Raw genomic sequence first — 20,804 nt, forward strand, 5'->3', positions numbered from 1 at the left:
GGCTGGGCTCAAACTCCTAACCTCTGGTGATCCATCTGCCTCAGCCTCCCAAAGGGCTGGGATTACAGGTGTGAGCCACCATGCCCAGACTGCTGCTTCTGTTTCTAAGGGAAGGGTTCTGTATCATACAGGGACAAATGAATCCCCAGGTACTTCATCTTTCTAGACTAAAGAGACCAGCTGGCATATAAATCATCTCTACCATAAGATGTGGGAAAAAATGAGCTTATGCATCAATGGATTCATTCATACCCTAGCTCTTCTACAATCGTTTCCCTTAAACTACTCAAGGAAACTGTACAACATGAAATCCCCCAATTGGAACCTGTTAATATTGGTGACTCAGTTACCTATTTATTGCCTTTCCATTCCAAACCCACCCTTCTTTACCCTGCTTGCGACACAGGAGCAGGACCCTTTAGACATTCCTTCCACACCAGCTGGCTTTGCCAATAGAGGGCTCTGTGAAGATAAGACAAGAAGGGCCTTCTCTCCTCACTTCTGGGGCTTTGGCTTTCTTGCTAGCTGTCTTCAGGAGGGCCAGTGGCTCACACCATCCTGTGGGTTTCACTGGCACTCCAGTCCAACTGGTGGGCGGTTTCCTCCCTGCCAGCCGGTTCCTGGACACCTTAGTGAACTTCACCATCTAATGGGTCTGCACCTCAGTCTTCTGGGAGGGGACCTCTTTCAAGTTTGCTGCTTCTTGGGTATTCCTTCCCTCAGCCCTGGGGTGGTAGCTGCTCATCACATCTCTTGGCCCTGTATTCTTCATCATTTCCCTCCCATCTTAGTAGTTAATCCTCGGTTGCTGGTTAATCATTATCTCTATTAAATTTCCCAGTTCAAATTACTGGTACAGTTTCTGTCTCCTAACTGGACCTTGAATGACTCAATGGGTATATTATGGAAAATGACTATACAGCTTTAACATCTTGAGCTTGGAAAAAAAGGGTTCTTCCTCAAGAGTGGGGGGAAAAAAAAAAGCCAAATCCATAGTGGTCCTCCTAACTACTGCAATGTAGTGGTAGCTGAAGCTCTGCATGAGATGAGGTTGAAAACTGGAAGTATACTCATTAAACAGAGATTCACTTGGCATCTATTCTGCTAGTTAGTGAACTGAATTCCCAAATTCATCAGGAGAAGAAAACTGTGTCTTTGGCTGGGCGTGGTGGCTCAGGCCTGTAATCCCAGCACTTTGGGAAGCCGAGGTGGGAGAATCACGAGGTCAAGAGTTCGAGACCAGCCTGGCCACTATGGTGAAACCTCATCTCTACTAAAAATACAAAAATTAGCCAGGTGTGGTGGTGTGCACCTGTAATCCCAGCCACTCAGGAGGCTGAGGCAGAAGAATCACTTGAACCCAGGAGGCGGAGGTTTCAGGAAGCCAAGACTGAGCCACTGTACTCCAGCCTGGGCGACACAGCTAGACTCTGTTTCAAAAAAGAAAAAGAAAAAGAAAACTGTGCCTTCTAGTGCTCTCAGGAGTAGGGGAAGGTGGGCCCAAGAACGCAGAACCTGCAATGAGCTTCCTAACAGAGAGCCCAGTAGAAGTGTGGAGGGGATTGCCATCTCAGCACAAAAGGAGGTGAGGTAGAACACTCACCGATTAGTTTTTTTTACGTCTGTTAAAGTCTTCCTCCACCTGGGCAAGGGCACATCAAGAAGGACACACCCCAAGGTGAAGGAGGCTCCGTTTTACTATACAACCCCATTTCCCCAACATAGTCACAGACAGTGTACCACGAATATCAGCAGCCAAAGAAGAAACCTGCTACTAACTGGCTTGTTTTAGGAGTTGGGCACACAACATATCATTATTTTCTTCTTTCTTGTCTTTCACTTAGCATCTGGGAAAAAGCAAAACGGAAGAGTAGCTTAGTTCAGCAGTAAAATCTCTCAAAGCAGGCTCTTAAGCAATTCCTTTCTTTCTTCTTCATCAACCAAAAGAGGTTCCAGTAGCTTGCCTGTCCTTACTTGTGTGTACTTGTGAAAACTCACACACAAAAAGGAAATGTGTCTGTCAGCATCCCCACCCACTCATTATGGCCAGGACGCAGTTCACTCCCACGGTCCTGTGGCCAGGTGGCTGTCATTTTCAGAAGGGAAGACTGCCTGGGAAATCAAATAGCAGCCTTTAAAAAAGGCTAACAAGATCATTATTGATCAACCTGAACCTCATTTGCAAAAATACACAGACACTAAGAATGGTTAGACATTTAAACCAAACTCTTGAACTATAGAGACCTATCTGAAAAGCAGAGAAATTAGCCACCAAAGAATGAGTAAACATGGTACACCAAAGAAAACATAATCTGAAAAAATAAGATCCTATGTATAACTACTGCATTTGTATAAAAACAAAAATGAGAAATTAAAATTAAATAAAAAAGTAAGATTCTCAAGGTGGTCAGTGTTAGAGGTAAAGGTATTCATAAAATGAGAGGAGACTGGAAAAAGAATCCAATTAATTAATGAAAAGGGTTGACTCCAGAAACCAAACCTCAACAGGAGACCGAAACAACAGATGGCCAAGACTTGAATCTGAATCAGTGGTGTGGAAAAATAAATAGATGCATTCTTCTAGAGACAAAAATGATGAAAGAAAATGCAAATTCAGGAATCGTAAATGTGTCTACGAGGAACCCAGGAGAGGGGCTGTAGCAGATACTGGGGTGTGATAATCCAGAAGACACTTGGTGACTCCTGTCCTGAAGATGGCAGTGTCAGCTGACGTCTCCTTAGTCATTTGCTGGACTTGCTCAAAATCAAAAAGGTAAAGACACAAAAAAGTAAACTTTATTTGCAGCAAAACCTGGAAAATCTCAAATTGTGCGCTGCAAAATTGTGGAGAAGAGCACCACCAGCACAATGCCACGGGGCCAACTTCAGCAGAAGCCCCAAGAACACTTATCAAAGGTGAAGGGCACATTGAGGTGCAAAACTTAAGTCCCTTGTTTGTAAGAGTAAGGATGGGAAGAGATTTAAGTAGCAGGGTCCAAGTGTGGGCCCAGTTTGGCTGGGAAAGCAGAGGTGACAGACTAAAGAAGAAGTCTTAAGCAAGTCACCCACACACCAACCTCAAGCCATGGCATCAACTTTACATTTCAACTAGTCTATGACCGGCCAGTCCCCAAGAGAACCTCCTTAAAATAGCCAACCTGTGAATAACTTACCTGCTTCAAAGATGGGTGATCAAAATAGACTAAGCACTACAAACATTCAAAGGTATTCAAGATAAAAAAGAAATAGAAAAAGAAATCAGATGAACACTCAGCAAAAAATTGTTGCCTCATAGAGATGAAAACTGTGACCAAAATTTCACCATGATATTAAAAACTATTTAATAAAGCAATTGCCTCTGTAACACAAACGCACAAAATTATAATACTGGAGCTCTATAAAGAGAAGGAAAGACAACAGTTAGTTACTCAAAGGAAGTGGATCACCTGGGTGAGAATTCTTGAGCTCCTGTGTAACCCTGAGTAAGATTTTAAATTGGACTGTCTGATTGAGTTGTAAGATGTCTTAGTTGGTTCAGGCTGCTATAACAAATACACCATAGACTGGGTGGTTTTAGTAAAAAAACATTTATTTCTCACAGTTCTGGAGGCTGGAAGTCTGCGGTCAAGCTGGCAGTAGAGAGCTTCTGGTGAGGGTATGAGGCTTGGTTTACAGATGGCCATTTTCTTGTATTCATAAGTGAAATAGAGCTGAGACAGGAAGAAAATTCCCTTATGTCTCTTCTTCTTCTGAGTCCAAAGAGTTTTTTGTTTGTTCTTGTTGCTTCTTTTTTTCAAGACAAAGTATTGCTCTGCCATCCAGGCTGGAGTGCAGTGGCGCAATCTTGGCTCACTGCAACCTCTGCCTCCCAGGTTCAAGCAATTCTCCTGCCTCGGCCTCCCAAGTAACGGGAATAACAGGCACTCGCCACAATGTCCAGCTAATTTTTGTATTTTTACTGGAGACAAGGCTTCACCATGTTGGTCACGCTGGTTTTGAACTCCTGACCTCAAATGATCTGCCCACTGTGGCCTCCCAAAGTGCTGGGATTACAGGCATAAGCCACCTCACCCAACCTCATGTCTATTCTTAAAAGGTCACTAATCCACACTCGTGGGGGCTCCAGCCTCGTGACCTAATCACCCCAAAGTCTTATCCGCAAATACCATCATATTGGAGGTAAAGCTTCAATATACAACTTTTAGGAGGACACAAACACCCAGTCCACAGCATTAGAGTTATTTTTTATTATTTTTTGAGACAGGGTCTCACTCAGTTACCCAAGCTGGAGGAGAGTGGCATGATCACGGCTCACTGCGGCCTTGATCTCCTGGGCTCAAGCAATCCTCCCACCTCAGCCTCCCAAGTAGCTAGGACTCTAGGCATGTGCCACCATACCTGGTTAATTTTTTTGTTTTTGGTAGTGATGAGACCCTACTATGTTGCCAGGCTATAAGAATTATTTTAAAATATATATTCTAGATATAAGTTCCTTATCAGATATATCTTTGCAAATATTTTCTCTCATTATTTTTAGTTTCTTAATAGCATCAGTTGTAGCACAAATTTTTTTTAATGAAGATCAATTTATTTTTTCTTTTGTCACTTAGGTTTCCAAGAGTTTTATATTTTATAGTCTCAACTCTGATATTTATATTACTGATCCATTTTAAATTAGCTTTTGAATATGGTGTGAAGGATCCAAATTCATACTTTGCATGTGGATATTCACTTGTCTAGGCACTATTTGTTGAAGACCATTAGTTCTCCCATTTAATTGTCTTGACTTACTTTCTGAAAATATCAATTGAACAAAAATGTAAGGGCTTATTTGTGGACTCTCTAGTCTGTTTCACTGACCTATAAGTCTATCCTTATGCCATACCACATTGCCTTGATTACTGCAGCTTTATAGTAAGTTTTGCTACAGAAAAGTGTAAGTCCTCCAACATTCTTCTTTTGTGAGATTGTTTTTGGCTATTTTAGGTTTTGGCTATCCGCTGCACTTCTATATACATTTTAAGATCCACTGTCAATTTCCACTAGAAAGCTAGCTGGGATTTTGATGGCCAATCACATTGAATCTGTAGAGCCGTTTGAGAGCATTGCCATCTTAACAATATTAAGTTTTCTGATCCATGAACACTGTGTGTCTTTCAACTTATTTAGATTATCTTTGATTTTTTTCAAAACTTTTATAATTTTCAGTGGAGAAGTTTTAAGGTTCTTTTGTTAAATTGAATCCAAAGTATTTTATTATTTTTAATGCCACTGTAAATAAAACAATTTTGTTAATTTTATTTTGGAACGGTTCATTGCTGGTGTATAGAAATACAATCTATCTTGTAACCTGCAACCTTCCTGAAATTGTTTATTAGTTCTAATAGTTTTTTTTTTTTTTAAAGGTAGATGTCTTAACATTTTCTATATATAAGGTAATTAATGTCTTCTGTAAAAATAGTTTTACCTCCTTTCCAATGCGGATGTCCTCCCTCTCTTCCTTTCTTTTTTCCTTCCTCCTTTTCTTTTTTCCTAATTGCTCTAGCTAGAGCCTCTACTACTGGATAAGTTTTTCGAAAAGTCTCTGTATCTCAGTTTTCCCAAGTATAAAAAAGAATAATAGTGCTAATGGAGAGGACCAAATAAAATAATGCAAACAAGATGTCTTAGAAGAGCAACTAGAATGTGGTGAACACTCAATATTAGCCATTAGGTTGTATGTAAAAACACACTTATTCCTAGATTACAGTAACCAGTTAAACAAACACACACACACACACACATAAATGATTTAGAAAGGCTGAAAATGAAAAAATGGCATGGGTATCCCAAGCATATTTAAAATAAAAAACAACAAAAAAAGCAAGGGGACCTTGGTTACATGGTTGAATTTAGGCCAAAAAGTTACTAAGTGATTCAAAAAAAGGACACTTATTAGAGGAAAAAGTGTTATTGAAACCATGCCCCAAACGGTTAAAGAAACCAGTGACTAACAGGAATGTTTGAGTTACGGGATGGCAGATAAGAAAAAAGCAGCTTGCTGAAACTCCCTCTGCTTCTAAGATAACAAACCTGGCTGAAATTGCTGGGAACCAAGGTGACCAACTGGAGTCTTTGCAGAAGGAGCTTGCTGACATCACAGCTGGAATTTCTTCACGTTTCATACTCACTTGCCATGAATTTGCAGATGCAACGCATGAGGAAGCATGAAGAGATAGCTGCACGTGCCCAGGGGACTTCCGAAATCTCCCCTTTCCCTTTGACAATCACTAACTAACCTTTAAATGCTTCCCCCAAAATCTCTCCCTTAAATAAACTGTCTTACAGGCAGAATGGGGAGACAGATCTGAGCTGGCCTCCTGTCTCTTTGTTGGTTGACTGGCAATAAAGCCTTTCTTTTCTTATAATCCAGTGCTGAGCGGGGTGCAATGACTCACGCCTGTAATCCCAGGTACCCAAGAGAATCAGGCTGGGGATGACTTGGGGCCAGGAGTTTAAAGCCAGCCTGAGGATTAATAGTGGGACCCCATCTCAAAAAATATTTTTAAATTATTTTTTAATTGGCTGGGTGTGGTGGGGCACGCCTGTAGTCCCAGCTACTTGGAAGGCTGAGATGGGTGGGTCACTTAAGCCTCAGAGTTCAAGGCTGCAGTGAGTTATGTTTATGCTAATGCACTCCAGCCTGGGTGATGGAGCAAGACCTCATCTCTAAAAAAATCAAATCAAAACAAGCTGGTGCCATATGCTTGTCAGGCAGCCAGGCCTTTTGCTCAGTAACATTATGTCCATTAAGATATAACAGTTATATATATCTCTGGACAAATAACCAGTGTTGACATTCATAAAATAAAAATTACAGGAGGTCAAAAGAGAAATATATATATGCACATTCACAATGGGAAGCTAATTCTTCTCAGTACTTAAGTAACCAAAAGGACAAAAGTAGTGATACAGATGGGGTGTGTGTATATAAAAGTCCACAAACAAGTGCAAAAAATGTCTGGAGGAGTTAAATGGATATGGCCTAAATGTTGAAGACGCTGATTCTGGGTGTGGGCAAATAGGTAATTAAAATTTTTCTTTCTCTTTTTTTGAGGCAAGGTCTGGCTCTGTTGCCCAGGCTGGAGTGCAGTGGTGCAATCATGGCTCACTGCAACCTCCATCTCTGGGGCTCAGGTGATCCTCCCACCCCAGCCTCCCAAGTAGGTGGGACTACAGGCATGAGCCACCATGCCTGGAGAATTTTTGTACTTTCAGTAGAGAGAGTTTTGTTATGTGGCCAAGGCTTGTTTCAGGCTCCTGAGCTCAAGTGATCCACTTTCCTGGGCCTCCAAAAGTGCTGGGATTGTAGGTGTGAGCCATTGTGCCCATCCTACTCATTTATATTGCCTGAATTTTTTGTTTGATGTATAAATTTTTTAATTTAAGAAATATACGAAAAAAATTTCCTCGGATAAAATATGTACAACATACAGCATAATACTATTATTTTATAAACCACTTGACACGAATAATTTAAAAAGCAGCATCAATTTCCTAACTGAGGAAAATTAAGAGCAATAAGAGTTTTAGTTTTTATAACCTATTTTAGAGCAGCCATTTTTCAAAACAAGTTTGCCTTCCTCTACTCAGTTTTCTCCAAATTTAATTCCTCTAAATAAGTAAAATTTGAGCATTCATTATGAAATCCTGTGTTCTACTAAGAGCTGATGAAAGACTTGCAAATGGTTGTTTTTATGTTAATATACTGACAAGTCCAATTTTATATTTCATTTCTTAATACAATTAATACAATTATTAAATTTAGGACATCTTTCTATTATTTTATATGTTTTTAAGAAATTTAAAATTGATGTAAATTAAAGCCAGAAGCAACAACTGTAGCGCAGAGTGACCTTGATTTAACAGGTTCAAAAGAGCTCACTGCGCACTTTCAGCATGTGTGCTCCAACATCTCTCGAGGGCAGCAATGTCCAGAGCCTTTAAACCATGTTCGAGTTGCCTTAATTGAACACTGCTTTAGTAGAAAAGAGGCTCTTCTTCTGTTACAAAGATCTGACTTTAAATTTCAAATATCTTTTTTTTTTTTTTTTGGCTTGCATAACAAAATATTTCTTTCTTTCTTTTTTTAATCAATTATCAATACATGCAAAAAACATGGATGCATGTTAGTGAGGATCAAAAAATCTAAAAAGTGTAATTATGAGAAAACATCATGAATATCTAAAACCAGATGATTAAGAAAGAATTTTTTTCATAATTAGGAATATTATATTTATTTTAGAGAAATATATTTTAGATTAATCCATGAATTTAATCAGTTGCATCTCCAGGATGAGAACAACTCCAGCTTTTCAGAATTTTATTAGTTTCAGGCAAGTATTTAAGATTGTGGATCAAGGAGGAAAGAATATCTTTCTCACTTTCCCAGAAACCAGAAAAAGCCTTTAAGTAGGACTGGGATCCCCTCTGCCACTGTGGCAAAAAGAAGCTGCTACACAAAGTGCAAAACTGTACATGGAAGGCATCACTCATGTGCATAAAACATTTCGGAGCACCCCAATAACAATAGTTTGGACAGGGCAACAGATACTTTTCATGTTTCTCTTTAATGACCAGTCTAAATTTCTCTAAGAATAAAAGTCCAAAAGTTGAAGACTGGTGACAGTTTAGAAAAGCTCTGTCTCTGGGTGACTGTAATGTCACCCAAAGGCTTCCAGTAGGTCATGGTGAATGCCAAGTGTCAAAGATATTCTGACACCTGGCATTCGCCATGACCTATTGTGATAACAGCGGTGGCTTCACAGAAGGGCAATGTCAGCATCTTCTGGAAGGTCACAGCAATGGCCCCTTGCACCTGGTGCACTGAAAAGGGCTCACATTCCTTGAGGACATAGCAGCAACCTTCCTTCTCACCAAGCCCAGTGCCCGAGAATCCTTCACTTGGATGCTTAAGGAGCCTCTCAAACTCCACATGACCCCAAACCAAAGCAGCTCTCCCCACCCTAGTGCAGGACATGGGAGCTCAGGCCCAGACCTTGTGCCATCTTGGCTCCTGGGATTCTGATCCTCCACATCAGCACCAGAAAATTCTTCAGGCTCCACCTTCAAAATTTCTCCAGGATGCAACCAGTTCTCACCACCTCCCCTGTTCCCTACTATCCAAGCCATGTCCTGGGTCACTGCAATGTCACCCAAAGGCTCCACTCTTGCCCTCGCCTGGCTCTGGACCAAGTCATCACATCCTGGGTGGAGTTCCATTCCCTTCCAGGTAAGCAGAAGCCTGCCTAGATGCCATCTGCTCCATTCCCACCACATGGTCTCTTGCTAATCCCCAAACATGCCAGATGGAAGCCACCTAATGTAACCCCATAGGCCTTTGACTGACATGCAGGAAAGGACTTGGGGGGGCCTCATCAGGGGAAGCTTCATCCCCAGAAAGCTGAGGTGCTGCAGTGCAAGTGTTAACCCACTGTGAACACATAATTTATGAAATAATCATGTAATTTAAAAAATATACATGTAACACTCTGTAACGTAAAAAAGCAGAATGCACTCTTTCAAAGAACAGAGATAACTATAATTCTACCATCAGCTCTCTGGAGATTCTTGATTACTTTCTATACCTAAAAATGATCAATAATGGGCCAGGCGTGGTGGCTCATGCCTGTTAGCCCAGCACTTTGGGAAGCCGAGGCAGGCAGACTGCCTGAGCCCAGGAGTTTGCGACCAGCCTGGGCAACACAGTAAAACCCCGTCTCTAAAAAAGATCAATAATGTAGAATTAGCTTCTTTATGTGGTGCTGATATGACTGAAAAATGCTCCCTAGAAATGAAATGACGACAGAACCTTGAAAAGCACTGCACCCTCTAGCTGTGGAAAAGAAGGCTCTGAGGCCTGTTTTGTTCCAGGACTGAATGGAGGGGAAGAAATAAGGGTGAGAAAGAAATAGCATCATCAAAAGGTACCTGATGGAAGGGCAGGCTGATGGGACCTTAGGTGGGAGGTCCACACTCCAGAGCCAGTGAACTCTTCTCAAAGTCAGCAGTCCTCAATTCTGCCTAGAGCACCTTGAGGCATTTCCGAACAATACAACACACAGCAGCAGGCTGGGGTACAGCTGAGTCTAAAAGGCTGTGGGCATTAGAGAAGAGCAGAACCCGAGGACAAAGTGGCTGGTGGCAGCAATCAACAGGCCAGGAGTGGTGCTACTTACAGCCCACAATAGGCCGGGTACAGGGCCCAGGGCAGAGTGGGGTTTCCAGAGTAGGGAAAGGAACACAGAGAACAAAGGGACTGGCAGAACACCAGAAGCACGAGGCAATCCCCTAGGATGGGCCTGTGTGGGGGAAGGAAATGTAAGATGGCATGGCCACTTTCCAGAGCAGTCTCACAGTATCCAGTGAGGGCTGATTCACACACACACATGTGATGACACCCATGAGAGTGCAGCTACACAGCTGGTCACATCTAAGCATGGGGAACAAGCTCAATACTCACCAACAGGAACAAAAGTGAATTCTAGGATATGTTGGAAGCAGCAGAACCACCTGGAGCTAGACATTTCAGTGTGGCCAAGCAGAACAGGCCAACAATGTCAGGCATTTCTGAAAGTACTATGTGACCAGTAGGTGTGTCCTGGGCAGCTGAGGGAAGGTCTGCAGGAGAGAACTGTGGGCCCTTCTGTCCTCTGGGGCCTGCCCTGGCCTGCAATCTACATGGCCTCAGCAGGATTAGATGGGCATTCATGGCACCCTATCCTCTAGCCACAGGTCCAGGTGGGGCACCTGACCAAACTGTTTCAAAGAATCCCTTCTCCTAATCTCCAGCCCTGGAAGAGACCTATGTCCACACCCCATCATGGAGTAAGGGTTGAGATTTAAAACCCGGCCCTAACCTGCCCCAGATGGAAGCCAGCTACAGAGTGGGGATGAGTACGCTGGTCATGGAGGCCCAGAAGAGCCTGCTCAGTGGAGGCATGCCCTACCCACCCTCTCCTCCTATTGGCTTTGACCTCTTTGCGGGGAGTTGGGCCAAGAATGCAGGAATTTGAAGTTTCAGGGGAGGGATGAGAAGAACTGAAGGTTAATGACAATTCAGAGACAGTCAAGTAAAATATAGTATGGGTTCCGCATCCCTGATATAAAAATTTGAAATGCTCCAAAATTCAAACTATTTTAGTGCCAACATGATGTTCAAAGGAAATGCTCATGGAACAATTCAAATTCTGGATTTTTGGATTAGGGATGCTTGACTTATTAATAAGCACAATGCAAATATTTCAAAATCTGAAGAAAATCCAAAACTTGGCCGGGCACAGTGGCTCACGCCTGTAATCCCACCACTTTGGGAGGCTGAGGTGGGTGGATCACCTGAGGACAGGAGTTCGAGATCAGCCTGACCAACACTGTGAAACCCTGTCTCTACTAAAAATACAAAAAATTAGCCGGGCATGGTGGCAAGTGCCTGTAATCCCAGCTACTTGTGAGGCTAAGACAGGAGAACTGCTTGAACCCAGGAGGTGGAGGTTGCAGTGATTGGAGATCACGCCACTGCACTCCAGCCTGGGCAAAGAAGCAAGACTTTGTCTCATTAAAAAACAAACAAACAAAAATCCAAAACTCTTCTGGTCCCAAGCATGTTAGATAAGGGATACTCAACCTGTACAAGCTCAGCTTTTCTGGCCTCCCACAAATAACAACAGAATCAAATTCTTTCCTGATCAAAAATGGGGGAGTTACATGGGTACGAGTAGATGAAGGGGTTTCTGAGTTGGGGCTCACAGCTCACGTGAGTCAGCCACTCCCTGTGTCACCTGATATGCGACCAACCACATCAGGTGCTAGAACTCTCTGGTGCTCAAGTAATGGTGTTCAAGTCCAGGTGACCCAGTCAGCAAGTTTCACTTCCACAACCTCTGCTGAGATCCTGAAATAACTTGGTTATTCTCTGCTACATAACCACTGTCATGGGGTTTTCACTGGTACAGGGGTTAACAGGATGACATTTCCCTATCCTTTTCCATTTGCTGGCCTAACTTCTTCATCAGTCATCCTTGCTGTGTAATCTAACACAGACTGTGATATACCAACCTTGCCTGTGTATGTGTGTTAGGGCTTGGTGGGGGACCTGGCTCTGGGAGTGCCAACATCACCACTGGGTAACTAAGAATAAAAATGTCCACGTCTCTGCTATGCACCACTCTACCACATTCTTGAGCATCAGGGTCAAAGGAACAGATCAACTTTCCAAGACAAAATAATAGGTTTTAAAAGTTAGAGCAGAGTCACATAATAACTTGGTATCCCAGAAACACATAAGAGCTTTTGTATAAAACCTCTATTATCCCCAAATTTCAGAAGCTGAGTTACTAACTTTTTCTTTTGAGGTCAGACCAAAATAAGTTCTAAGGCAGTTTATTCGCCATATTTAGGATGTTCGTGTGGAGCAATGACAAACATCTGGCTACAATACACACTGGAATTTTGACTATTTCTTTCTGCCAGAATGAAAACATTAAGTTTTTACTGAAACAGCAAGTTAAAGTCTTCTAGCATGGAACTTCATGATTGAGAATTTGTCTTCCTACTTGTCACATATTTAACCTAAAGTCTCTGCAATTCTAAAGAAACAATGAAAGGAAAAGAAAGTCTACCCTAAAAACTGTATGTTAATGAAAAGGGGAACATGAGAAAGTAGATGAACAATAATAAAGAAAACCCTTGTGCTCATTAGATGCAATCCCCACTTGTCAGCAAAAGCGAAGGACATTTGCTGCCAGGAGCAAGGCCTTACACCTCTAAACTGCATCCCAGACAGTTCTTTAAGTCTTAAATGTCTCTTCTCCATAATACAAACTTTCAATCACATTAACTCCTAAGCCTAAGAGTGAATTATGAACTAATGAGAGTATAATTGTTCTAGACATCTTGCCCTCTAAAGAGCCTGGGAAGACTTTCTAGAATGGGGTCTCAATTATGTACCTCACCTCTCCTTCCACTGCATCCAGCAATGGAGTTAGACACTTTCACAGCTGGCGTGGCTTGGAGCTGAGAGTATTTCTACTCCATGAGTTAGCACGCAAGACAAGGCAAGTTGACACACAACTTTCAGATGGTTTTAAAACAAATTTATGGCTCAAAAACAAGATTCTTTAGAGATGAGTCCAAATTTCTAGGTCCAAAACCACAGAATTCATTTTATCAACTAAAAACAAATCAAGACTTTACTAGATAAAAAAAAACCTAGTTACTGACCTTTGATTAGCTAAATATCCCATTAATAAATGTCAAAAGTGGCTTAAAATAAAACATAATTGAAGTCAATATCAACAAACAGGGCTCAACCCTGAATAAATCATACAGATTTCTCTCCTGATCAAAAATCAAGTTTACAAGTTGATTTATGGCTAGGTGTGGTTCTCATACCTGTAATCCCAGCACTCTGGGAGGCTGAAGCAGGAGGATTGCTTGAGACCAAGAGTTTGAGACCAACCTGGGCAACATGGGGAGACCCTATCTCTACAAAAATTTAACAGATTAGCCAGGCATGGTGGTGCACGACTATAATCCCAGCTACTCATGACGCTGAGACAGGAGGATCACCTGAGCCAGGGGAGGTCGAGGCTGCAGTGAGTCTTGACTGTGCCACTGTACTCTAGTCTGGGTGACAGAGCAAGACCCTATCTCAACAAAAAAGAAAAAAAAAATAGGCTGGGCATGGTGGCCCATGCCTGTAATCCCAGCACTTTGGGAGGCCGAAGTGGGCAGATCAAAGGTCAAGAGTTCAAAATCAGCCTGGCTAAATGGTGAAACCCCTCTCTACAAAAAATACACAAAAAAAAAGAATCGCTTGAGCCCACGAGGCAGAGGTTGCAGTGAGCCAAGATTGTGCCATTGCACTCCAGCTTAAGTGACAGAGCAAGACTCCATCTCAAAAATAAATAAATAAAATAAAATAAAATAAAGTACACCAGAGGATATGAATAGGTTATATGCAAATACTACTCCATTTTTTATATAAGGGATTTGAACACCTGTGGATACTAGTATCCTCAAGGGTCCTAGACCCACTACTGCTAAGATATCAAGAGACAACTTTATCCTCTCAAAAATGAAAACTTACTTCTACATAAAAACTTGTACTAGAATGTTTATAGCAGCATTATACATAATAGCCAAAAGGCGGAAACAATCCAAATGTCCATCAACCAAGGAACAGATAAAATGTGGTATATCCATACAATGAAATATTATTCAGCCACGAAAAAGAATAAAGTATTGCTACAAGTTACAACATGGAAGAACCTTCAAAACATATACTAAGTGAAAGAAGCCAGTCATAAAAGACTACATAGTATATGATCGTATTCACATGAAATGTCCAGAACAAGAAAACTGATAGAGATAGAAAGCAGGTTACTGTTTGTTTAGAGCTGAGGGGAAGGGAGATGAAGGTTGAGGAGGTGACAGCTAAAAGATGTGGGGTGATCAAAATGGTCTAAAATTAACTGTGGTGATAGGTGTACATTTCTGTGAATTATTAAATACCACTGAATTTTACACTTCAAATGGGTAAATTGTATGGTTGTGAATTATCTCTCTATAAAGCTGTTAAAACACTTCAGCTCCATTTTATCCATGAACACTATTATATACTAAACAGCTTCTAGCTTCAAATCATCTTGACTTACAAGTGGCAACAATAAACAAGCATACATTTCTAGATCTAGAGAGAAAGCACTGCAGAAATAAATATGCATGTATTTCTATATCTAGAAAGAAAGAGCTGTAAGAATAAACAAGCATGTGTTTCTAGATCTAAAGTACTGCAAGAATAAACATGTATGCATTTCTAGATCTAGAAGGAAAGAGTAGAAACAAAACACAACCCTGTGCTCAATCACCTCCACTAGCTTCTCTGTCAGCAGTTTTTGCTCTAGAATCATTTGCCATTCTTGTGGCAGGCTGTCTTGATAGAAAATAAATTTTCATTTTCACACTCTGGCAGATGGGAGATATAAATAAAACTGGAGACTTATAGAGCTCAGCTTTCTGAAAAAATATAAGTAGGATATACAGGGCTTATTTGTTGCAGACATACATAAAACTACTCACCACAGATTCTACATGGATAGACAGCCATGAGCACCAACACTGAGGTCTTCAGGCCAAGTTGGTCAGTATTTTCACCAAAGCAAAATATAAACATTTTAAAAAACGTTTTTGGAAAATTTTGGAAATGCCAAAATTTTCCCTATGTTAAAAAGGCCCCTGAAATGTAAACTTCCAATATCAACTTGTGAGATCTGCACAGCACCACACAATGTCAGTATTTTCTGGCCATGTAAACCCAGAAGCAGCTAGTGCTTTCCAAGTTTAGTATCAGCACATCTCCCTGGAAGAACACTACTGCTTAAGATGTAAGTGAAAAAAAAAAAAAAATCTGGTAAAAAGACAGATATGTGCATATGGCAGAAAACCCCAAAACAAAACGAAATTGAATCCCTGAAGTTAGAAAACACTGCTATAGAGGAAAAAATTTAAAACATTCTTCAAGTCTGTTAACTAAATCTAACTTTTGATTTCATTCATTCAACACGTTTACTCAGCAAGGCCCTGTTCCAAACACTGGAGGTGTAGAAGTAGATACATTACAGACTTTCCTTCCCAGAACTTGCATTTCAGGAGCAGGGAGACAGCAAGCAGGCACCAGGATGTGGTGTCTTCACCAAGACAGACCCGCCCAGCCAGGGGTCTCACTGCTCAGTGCACCAAACACCCTGTAGACAAGTGGCTGCCTCAGCCTACAGGTCCAACAGCAAAAACCACCTGACCACAGTCTGTCTCTTGGTTCCAATGTAAAAGCAAGAGGCAGAGAGAGCATACAAATGAGACCAGTGGACAAATGACAGCAAGATAGTGATGGCAGGCTTGGGTCAGGCAACCAGCCTTGATCCAAAGGCAGCAAGGAAGAAGGGGCAAGACAAGACTGCCTCTGTGGGGCTATGCAAGGGGAACTTCCCCAGGAGGGGACTCTGCCCACTCAGGGCAGGTCTAACACACCAGTCCATTGACACCAAACCCTAGAGTGGCACAGACAATTGCATTTCCAGAGGCTGTATCCTGCTATACTGGCAATACATGTGTTTATTGGAGGATGGCTACATGGCAGAAGCTCCTCTAAACATTTGATTGAAAAAAGATTTGGGAGCCCAATTCGGTTCCCAGACTTTTTCCTACAGGAAAGTCATCCGAGAGCTGGTGAAAGGGCAGCCAACTGCTACTCTCAGAGTTCAAGGGCTGCGCAGCTTCAGACCTCCTTCCCAGCAATAGAAGTGACGCGGGAAGCTGGACAGACAGGTCCTACCAGTTTCAGTTACCATGGCCCTGATGAAATTATCTTTCACTTCCGCCTCAGATAAGAGATTCAGAAAAGTATCCGGGTCCCCTTGACTTCTCACACCCTCCATACTTGCCTTCAAACAACACTCAAGGACCACCTTGCTCAGAGCTTTACTGCCCCACCCACCAAGGGCCTCCCCTGTGTTCCCTCTTCCCTCCTTCCCACTCCATGCAATGCATTCTGCAATAAGGTCCATAGCTCAATAATCCCTTTATTTTCTGTGTAGCGTCTTGACTCCTCAAAAGAAATCCCAAGTATAAATAAACCTCCTGCCACAGTTTAAACTCATTCTCTTGTCCCTACTTTTGTGTCATTAAAAGCAGGAAAAGCTTCTGAAGATGTTACTTTAAAGCCAGAAAAAATTAGAAAAAAAGAATGTATTTGTGTATTACATATGAAAATAAATAATTTTAAAAAGAACTTTTGGCTGGGCATGGTGGCTTACACCTACAATCCCAGCACTTGGGAGGCTGCGGTGGGACGATCCCTCGAGCCCAGCCCGGGCAATACAGCAAAACCCTGTTTCTACTAAAAACACAAAAATTAGCCAGGCGTGGTGGTATGTGCCTGTAATCCCAGCTACTCCGGGTGTTGAGGAGAGAGGCGCTTGAGCCTGAGAGGTCCAGGCTGCAGTGAGCCATGATTGCATCACTGCACTCCAGCCTAGATGACANAAAAAAAAAAAAAAAAAAAAAAAAAACATAAGAAAAAATGAATAAGTAAAAAGAACTTTCATGCTAATAACATGCAGAAAAACAAAAAATGTTTTCTAACATATCACATAGATCTAAAAAAAAGTTACTTAAATATTGATATATACATATATTTTTAGTATATTTAATTGTTCTTGCTAATATTATATTAATAGAAGTACAATCTTCCATTAGGGAACTTTCAAAATAAAAACTGTATTATCACTGGCCTAGAAAAGTAAGTTATATGTTAACACCATACAACACCTCCTGCATGACAGGCTCTGTGTGTGGTGTCTGCTCAGTCCTCATGCCAGCAGTCTGAGAATGAGGGATTATAATTGCCTCCACGTATAAGACAAGGAAGCTGACACACATGGAGGCTAAGTGGCATCCCCTCATCCAGGTGGCCTGGGCCTCGCTGAGACTTGGTGCTAAGCTGGGAAGGTCTGGGTATAAGCCATCTGGCTCCAGTCTGCACCTTCCAGCAGTCCTCTTAGCCAGTCTCTCACAAGAGAAGATGATTAGAAAGACCAAATTAAATCACAATTTTAAACAAAAGATGCGACGATATCACTTTTCAAATAAAAGGAGAAATTCAGATTTATTGTTTCTAAGGATTTTCTCATGTGTTACCAAAGCCACTCCTTGTCAATTTAAAGTACAAATTCTAACCAGCAAAATGGAATTTGGTATGTAACTTGACCTTCAGAAGATATAAGGAAATACGCCTCCAAAAATCATGCTTCTTACCTCAATGTCAAATATTTCCATGGTGCTGTCCAGCAGCTTTACTCTGAGGTGCAGGTGCTTCTCTTGCATTCTGGGCAAGAAAGTCTGCCCCGGCTCAAGGGTGCTAACTCCCACAGGACTCTGGGCACCCAAGCGCGTCCCTGCAGTCGGCAAGACTCTGTATGTTCCTTCTATCTCTCCCATTCTTCACCATCTGAGTGAAGAAAACACTATTCACCAGGAGCTTGGGTTCTATTTGAATTATCTAAAAACTTGCTAGAAGTTTCCTCATATAGGGAGAAAAAAAATAAAAAAAAAAAAAAAAAAACCCACAAATGAAAGAATTATCACATTATTTCGATATTAAAACAAGGTAAAAAAAGAATTACTGGGGACACAGAAATCCTCTGTACTATTTCTGCAACTTCTGTGAGTCTTAATCACTTCAAAAGAAAGCATTACAAAAGATTATTTTGTACTCACACACTCATAGGTGGAGCACCATCCCCAATAACAATATTTCCGGGTGCTCTGAGCCAGGCATATTCATTAACTCATTTAACCTGTTAGACCTCACAAACGAGTGACATCACCACCACCCATCTAGCAGAAGCAAAAGAGCCCAAGGCTGCCGCACCAACCCGAGGCTGCCCACTCCCGGGCACATCTCTCTCCACCAGCCCAAACAGTTATTGTGGTGACGATCCTTTTCAAGTACTTGATGGTGCCATTTCCAGCAAAGGTACACAGGCTCCACAAAGCATAGCATCAATGTCAGGCAGTGCACAGCAAGATCAGAGGCATTCGTGCAACTGTCTCTCCCCTCTGCTGACTTTATGCAGAGTGGAAGGCTACTCCAGCTGAGGAAAAATGCCAAAAAAGGAGATGAAACAGCCAGGTTTGTCTTTGCCAGCTTTGTGCTCCTCGATTTTTCTAACATGTCTTGCCAGGATAGAGTGGATGCCACTGGTAGTCTGGGAGGTACTGAATGACAGCCTGGACAGGTGTAACAAGGACCACATGCCTGGTTATCAGGAGGCACCTGCCTCTGGTCAGGCCCTTCCCAGATCCTGCCTGTTCTCACGATAATCCCCATCCTCACAATAACACCCATATCACCATCCACAGCCCACTTAACAGACGACAATGAGGGCCCAAGTAGGTCAAACACCTGGCCCAGGGAGGAGCTCATGGCCTTTTCAACTCTCCTTTTGTGCCAAGGGACAGGTCTCTGCTTGCAAGCTATTAAGTCTAACCAGGCTATTCTCATCATTATTTGTTTAATGCACTGTGAATTTTACTGTTCCATTCAAATTGGGTATATATAGTTTTAAAATAGATTTTATTGTGTGTATTTGAAGTCTGCAACATGATGGTATGGGACACACAAAGATGGTAATATGTGTCTTCATCGTTTTTCTTTTTAAGATAGAGTCTCGCTCTGTCGCCAGGTGCCAGGCTGGAGTGCAGTGGCACGATCTCGGCTCACTGCAACCTCTGCCTCCCGGGTTCAAGCAATTCTCCTGCCTCGCCCTCCCAAGTAGCTGGGACTACAGGTGCACACCACCCCATGCCCAGCTAATTTTTGTATTTTTAGTAGGGATGGGGTTTCACCATATTAGCCAGGATGGTCGGGATCTCTTGACCTCGTGATCCACCCGCCTCGGCCTCCCAAAGTGCTGGGAATAAAGGCTTGATCCACGATGCCCAACTATCTTCATCGTTTTTAACAAAGATCAGGCTAAGTATCAGCTAGAATTAATAACGCTAGTTTGTTTTTAAATGGTACTTATATAATTATTATTTATGGCAACTTTCCTTCTTAAATGTCTTATTTATGTTTAAAAATCAATTTAAAAATATTTAATACAATAAAACATAGTATGGCAAAAACTACGGCAAAACTAGTGGAGGTGAGATACAAATGTCAGATGTTTAATCAACAAAGCATGTGGCACTGCATGCGTTATTTTATCTCAATCACTCTCAGAGTCTTCCACTAATCTGTAACTTTTTAAAGAGTTAATCTCACTCAATTTCTAATCCAGTCCCCTTGCGTGCCAACTTAATTTCTCCGAGTCTCCTGGCCCTTTCCTCTTTTTCATGCTTATTTTGTCACCAAGACAAGCAAATCAAGAACCCCCCCCTTTTTTTTGGAGACAGAGTCTCACTCTGTTGCCTAGACTAAAGTACAGTGGTATGATCTTGGCTCACTGCAACCTCCACCTCCCAGGCTCATGCAATTCTCCCACCTCAGCCTCTGGTGTAGCTGGGACCACAGGTGTGTGCCACCACCACACACAGATAATTTTTTGTATTTTTAAGTAGAGATGGGGTTTCACCATGTTGGTCAGGCTGGTCTTGAACTCCTGGCGTCAAATGAACCTCCCACCTTGGCCTCCCAAAGTGCTGGAATTACAGACATGAGCCACCCACACCTGGCAAAGAACCTTTTTATCTCTTAATTTCAAATAGGCTCTCAGTGACTTACTGCCAAGCATCTCCTACTGTACACTTAAACACTACCCACAAAGACAACCTTTTGAACTTCTGCACATATCCAATTTATCAAACAAGCAAGCAGAAAATGAAGAGCTAAATCCTCTGGGAAAAGCAAAATGTGAGTAGTATGAACAAAATGACAAGGCAGTGCATCTTCCATCCTAATTCCTGAACAAAGCCACTGACTGCCACATTAATTACCCGAGCCACACGTGTGGCACAGGTTAGCAGTTATCTATAATCTTCAGCCATCTCTATCCATGCTGTCTGCTCCTTGAGGGCAGGAACTAAATTCTTAATGTAAATATTTGCTAAGGATTTACTTAATGTCATTGGCATAAAAAAACATGAACTGGCCCAACCTAGCAAGGCAGGCCAATACTCAAGTCCGGGAAATAGAGACCGCCACAAAGAGTCCTCAAGAAGAACAACCCCAAGACACATAATTGTCAGATTTACCAGGGTTGAAATGA

The 20,804-nt window shown here is 41.9% G+C and overlaps 1 protein-coding gene across 4 annotated transcripts in view; it reads right to left on the minus strand.

Moving 5' to 3' along the window:
• The window catches only part of FARP2 (FERM, ARH/RhoGEF and pleckstrin domain protein 2), a 152,482-nt gene that overhangs the window by 111,290 nt on the left and 20,388 nt on the right, over positions 1-20,804 (minus strand). For 3 of the 4 annotated variants that reach the window (XM_017510764.2, XM_037732192.1, XM_017510766.2), the window contains exon 2: positions 17,851-18,059. In XM_017510764.2, coding sequence (XP_017366253.1) covers positions 17,851-18,033 — 183 coding nt within the window. In that variant the 5' untranslated portion in view covers positions 18,034-18,059. Of the gene's footprint in view, positions 1-17,850; positions 18,060-18,470; positions 18,690-20,804 lie in introns of all 4 variants that reach the window. The other variant, XM_037732193.1, reaches the window with a different exon arrangement.

The sequence above is a fragment of the Cebus imitator genome, unplaced genomic scaffold (assembly GCF_001604975.1).
Source record: "Cebus imitator isolate Cc_AM_T3 unplaced genomic scaffold, Cebus_imitator-1.0 Scaffold443, whole genome shotgun sequence".
NCBI classification, from domain to species: domain Eukaryota; kingdom Metazoa; phylum Chordata; class Mammalia; order Primates; family Cebidae; genus Cebus; species Cebus imitator.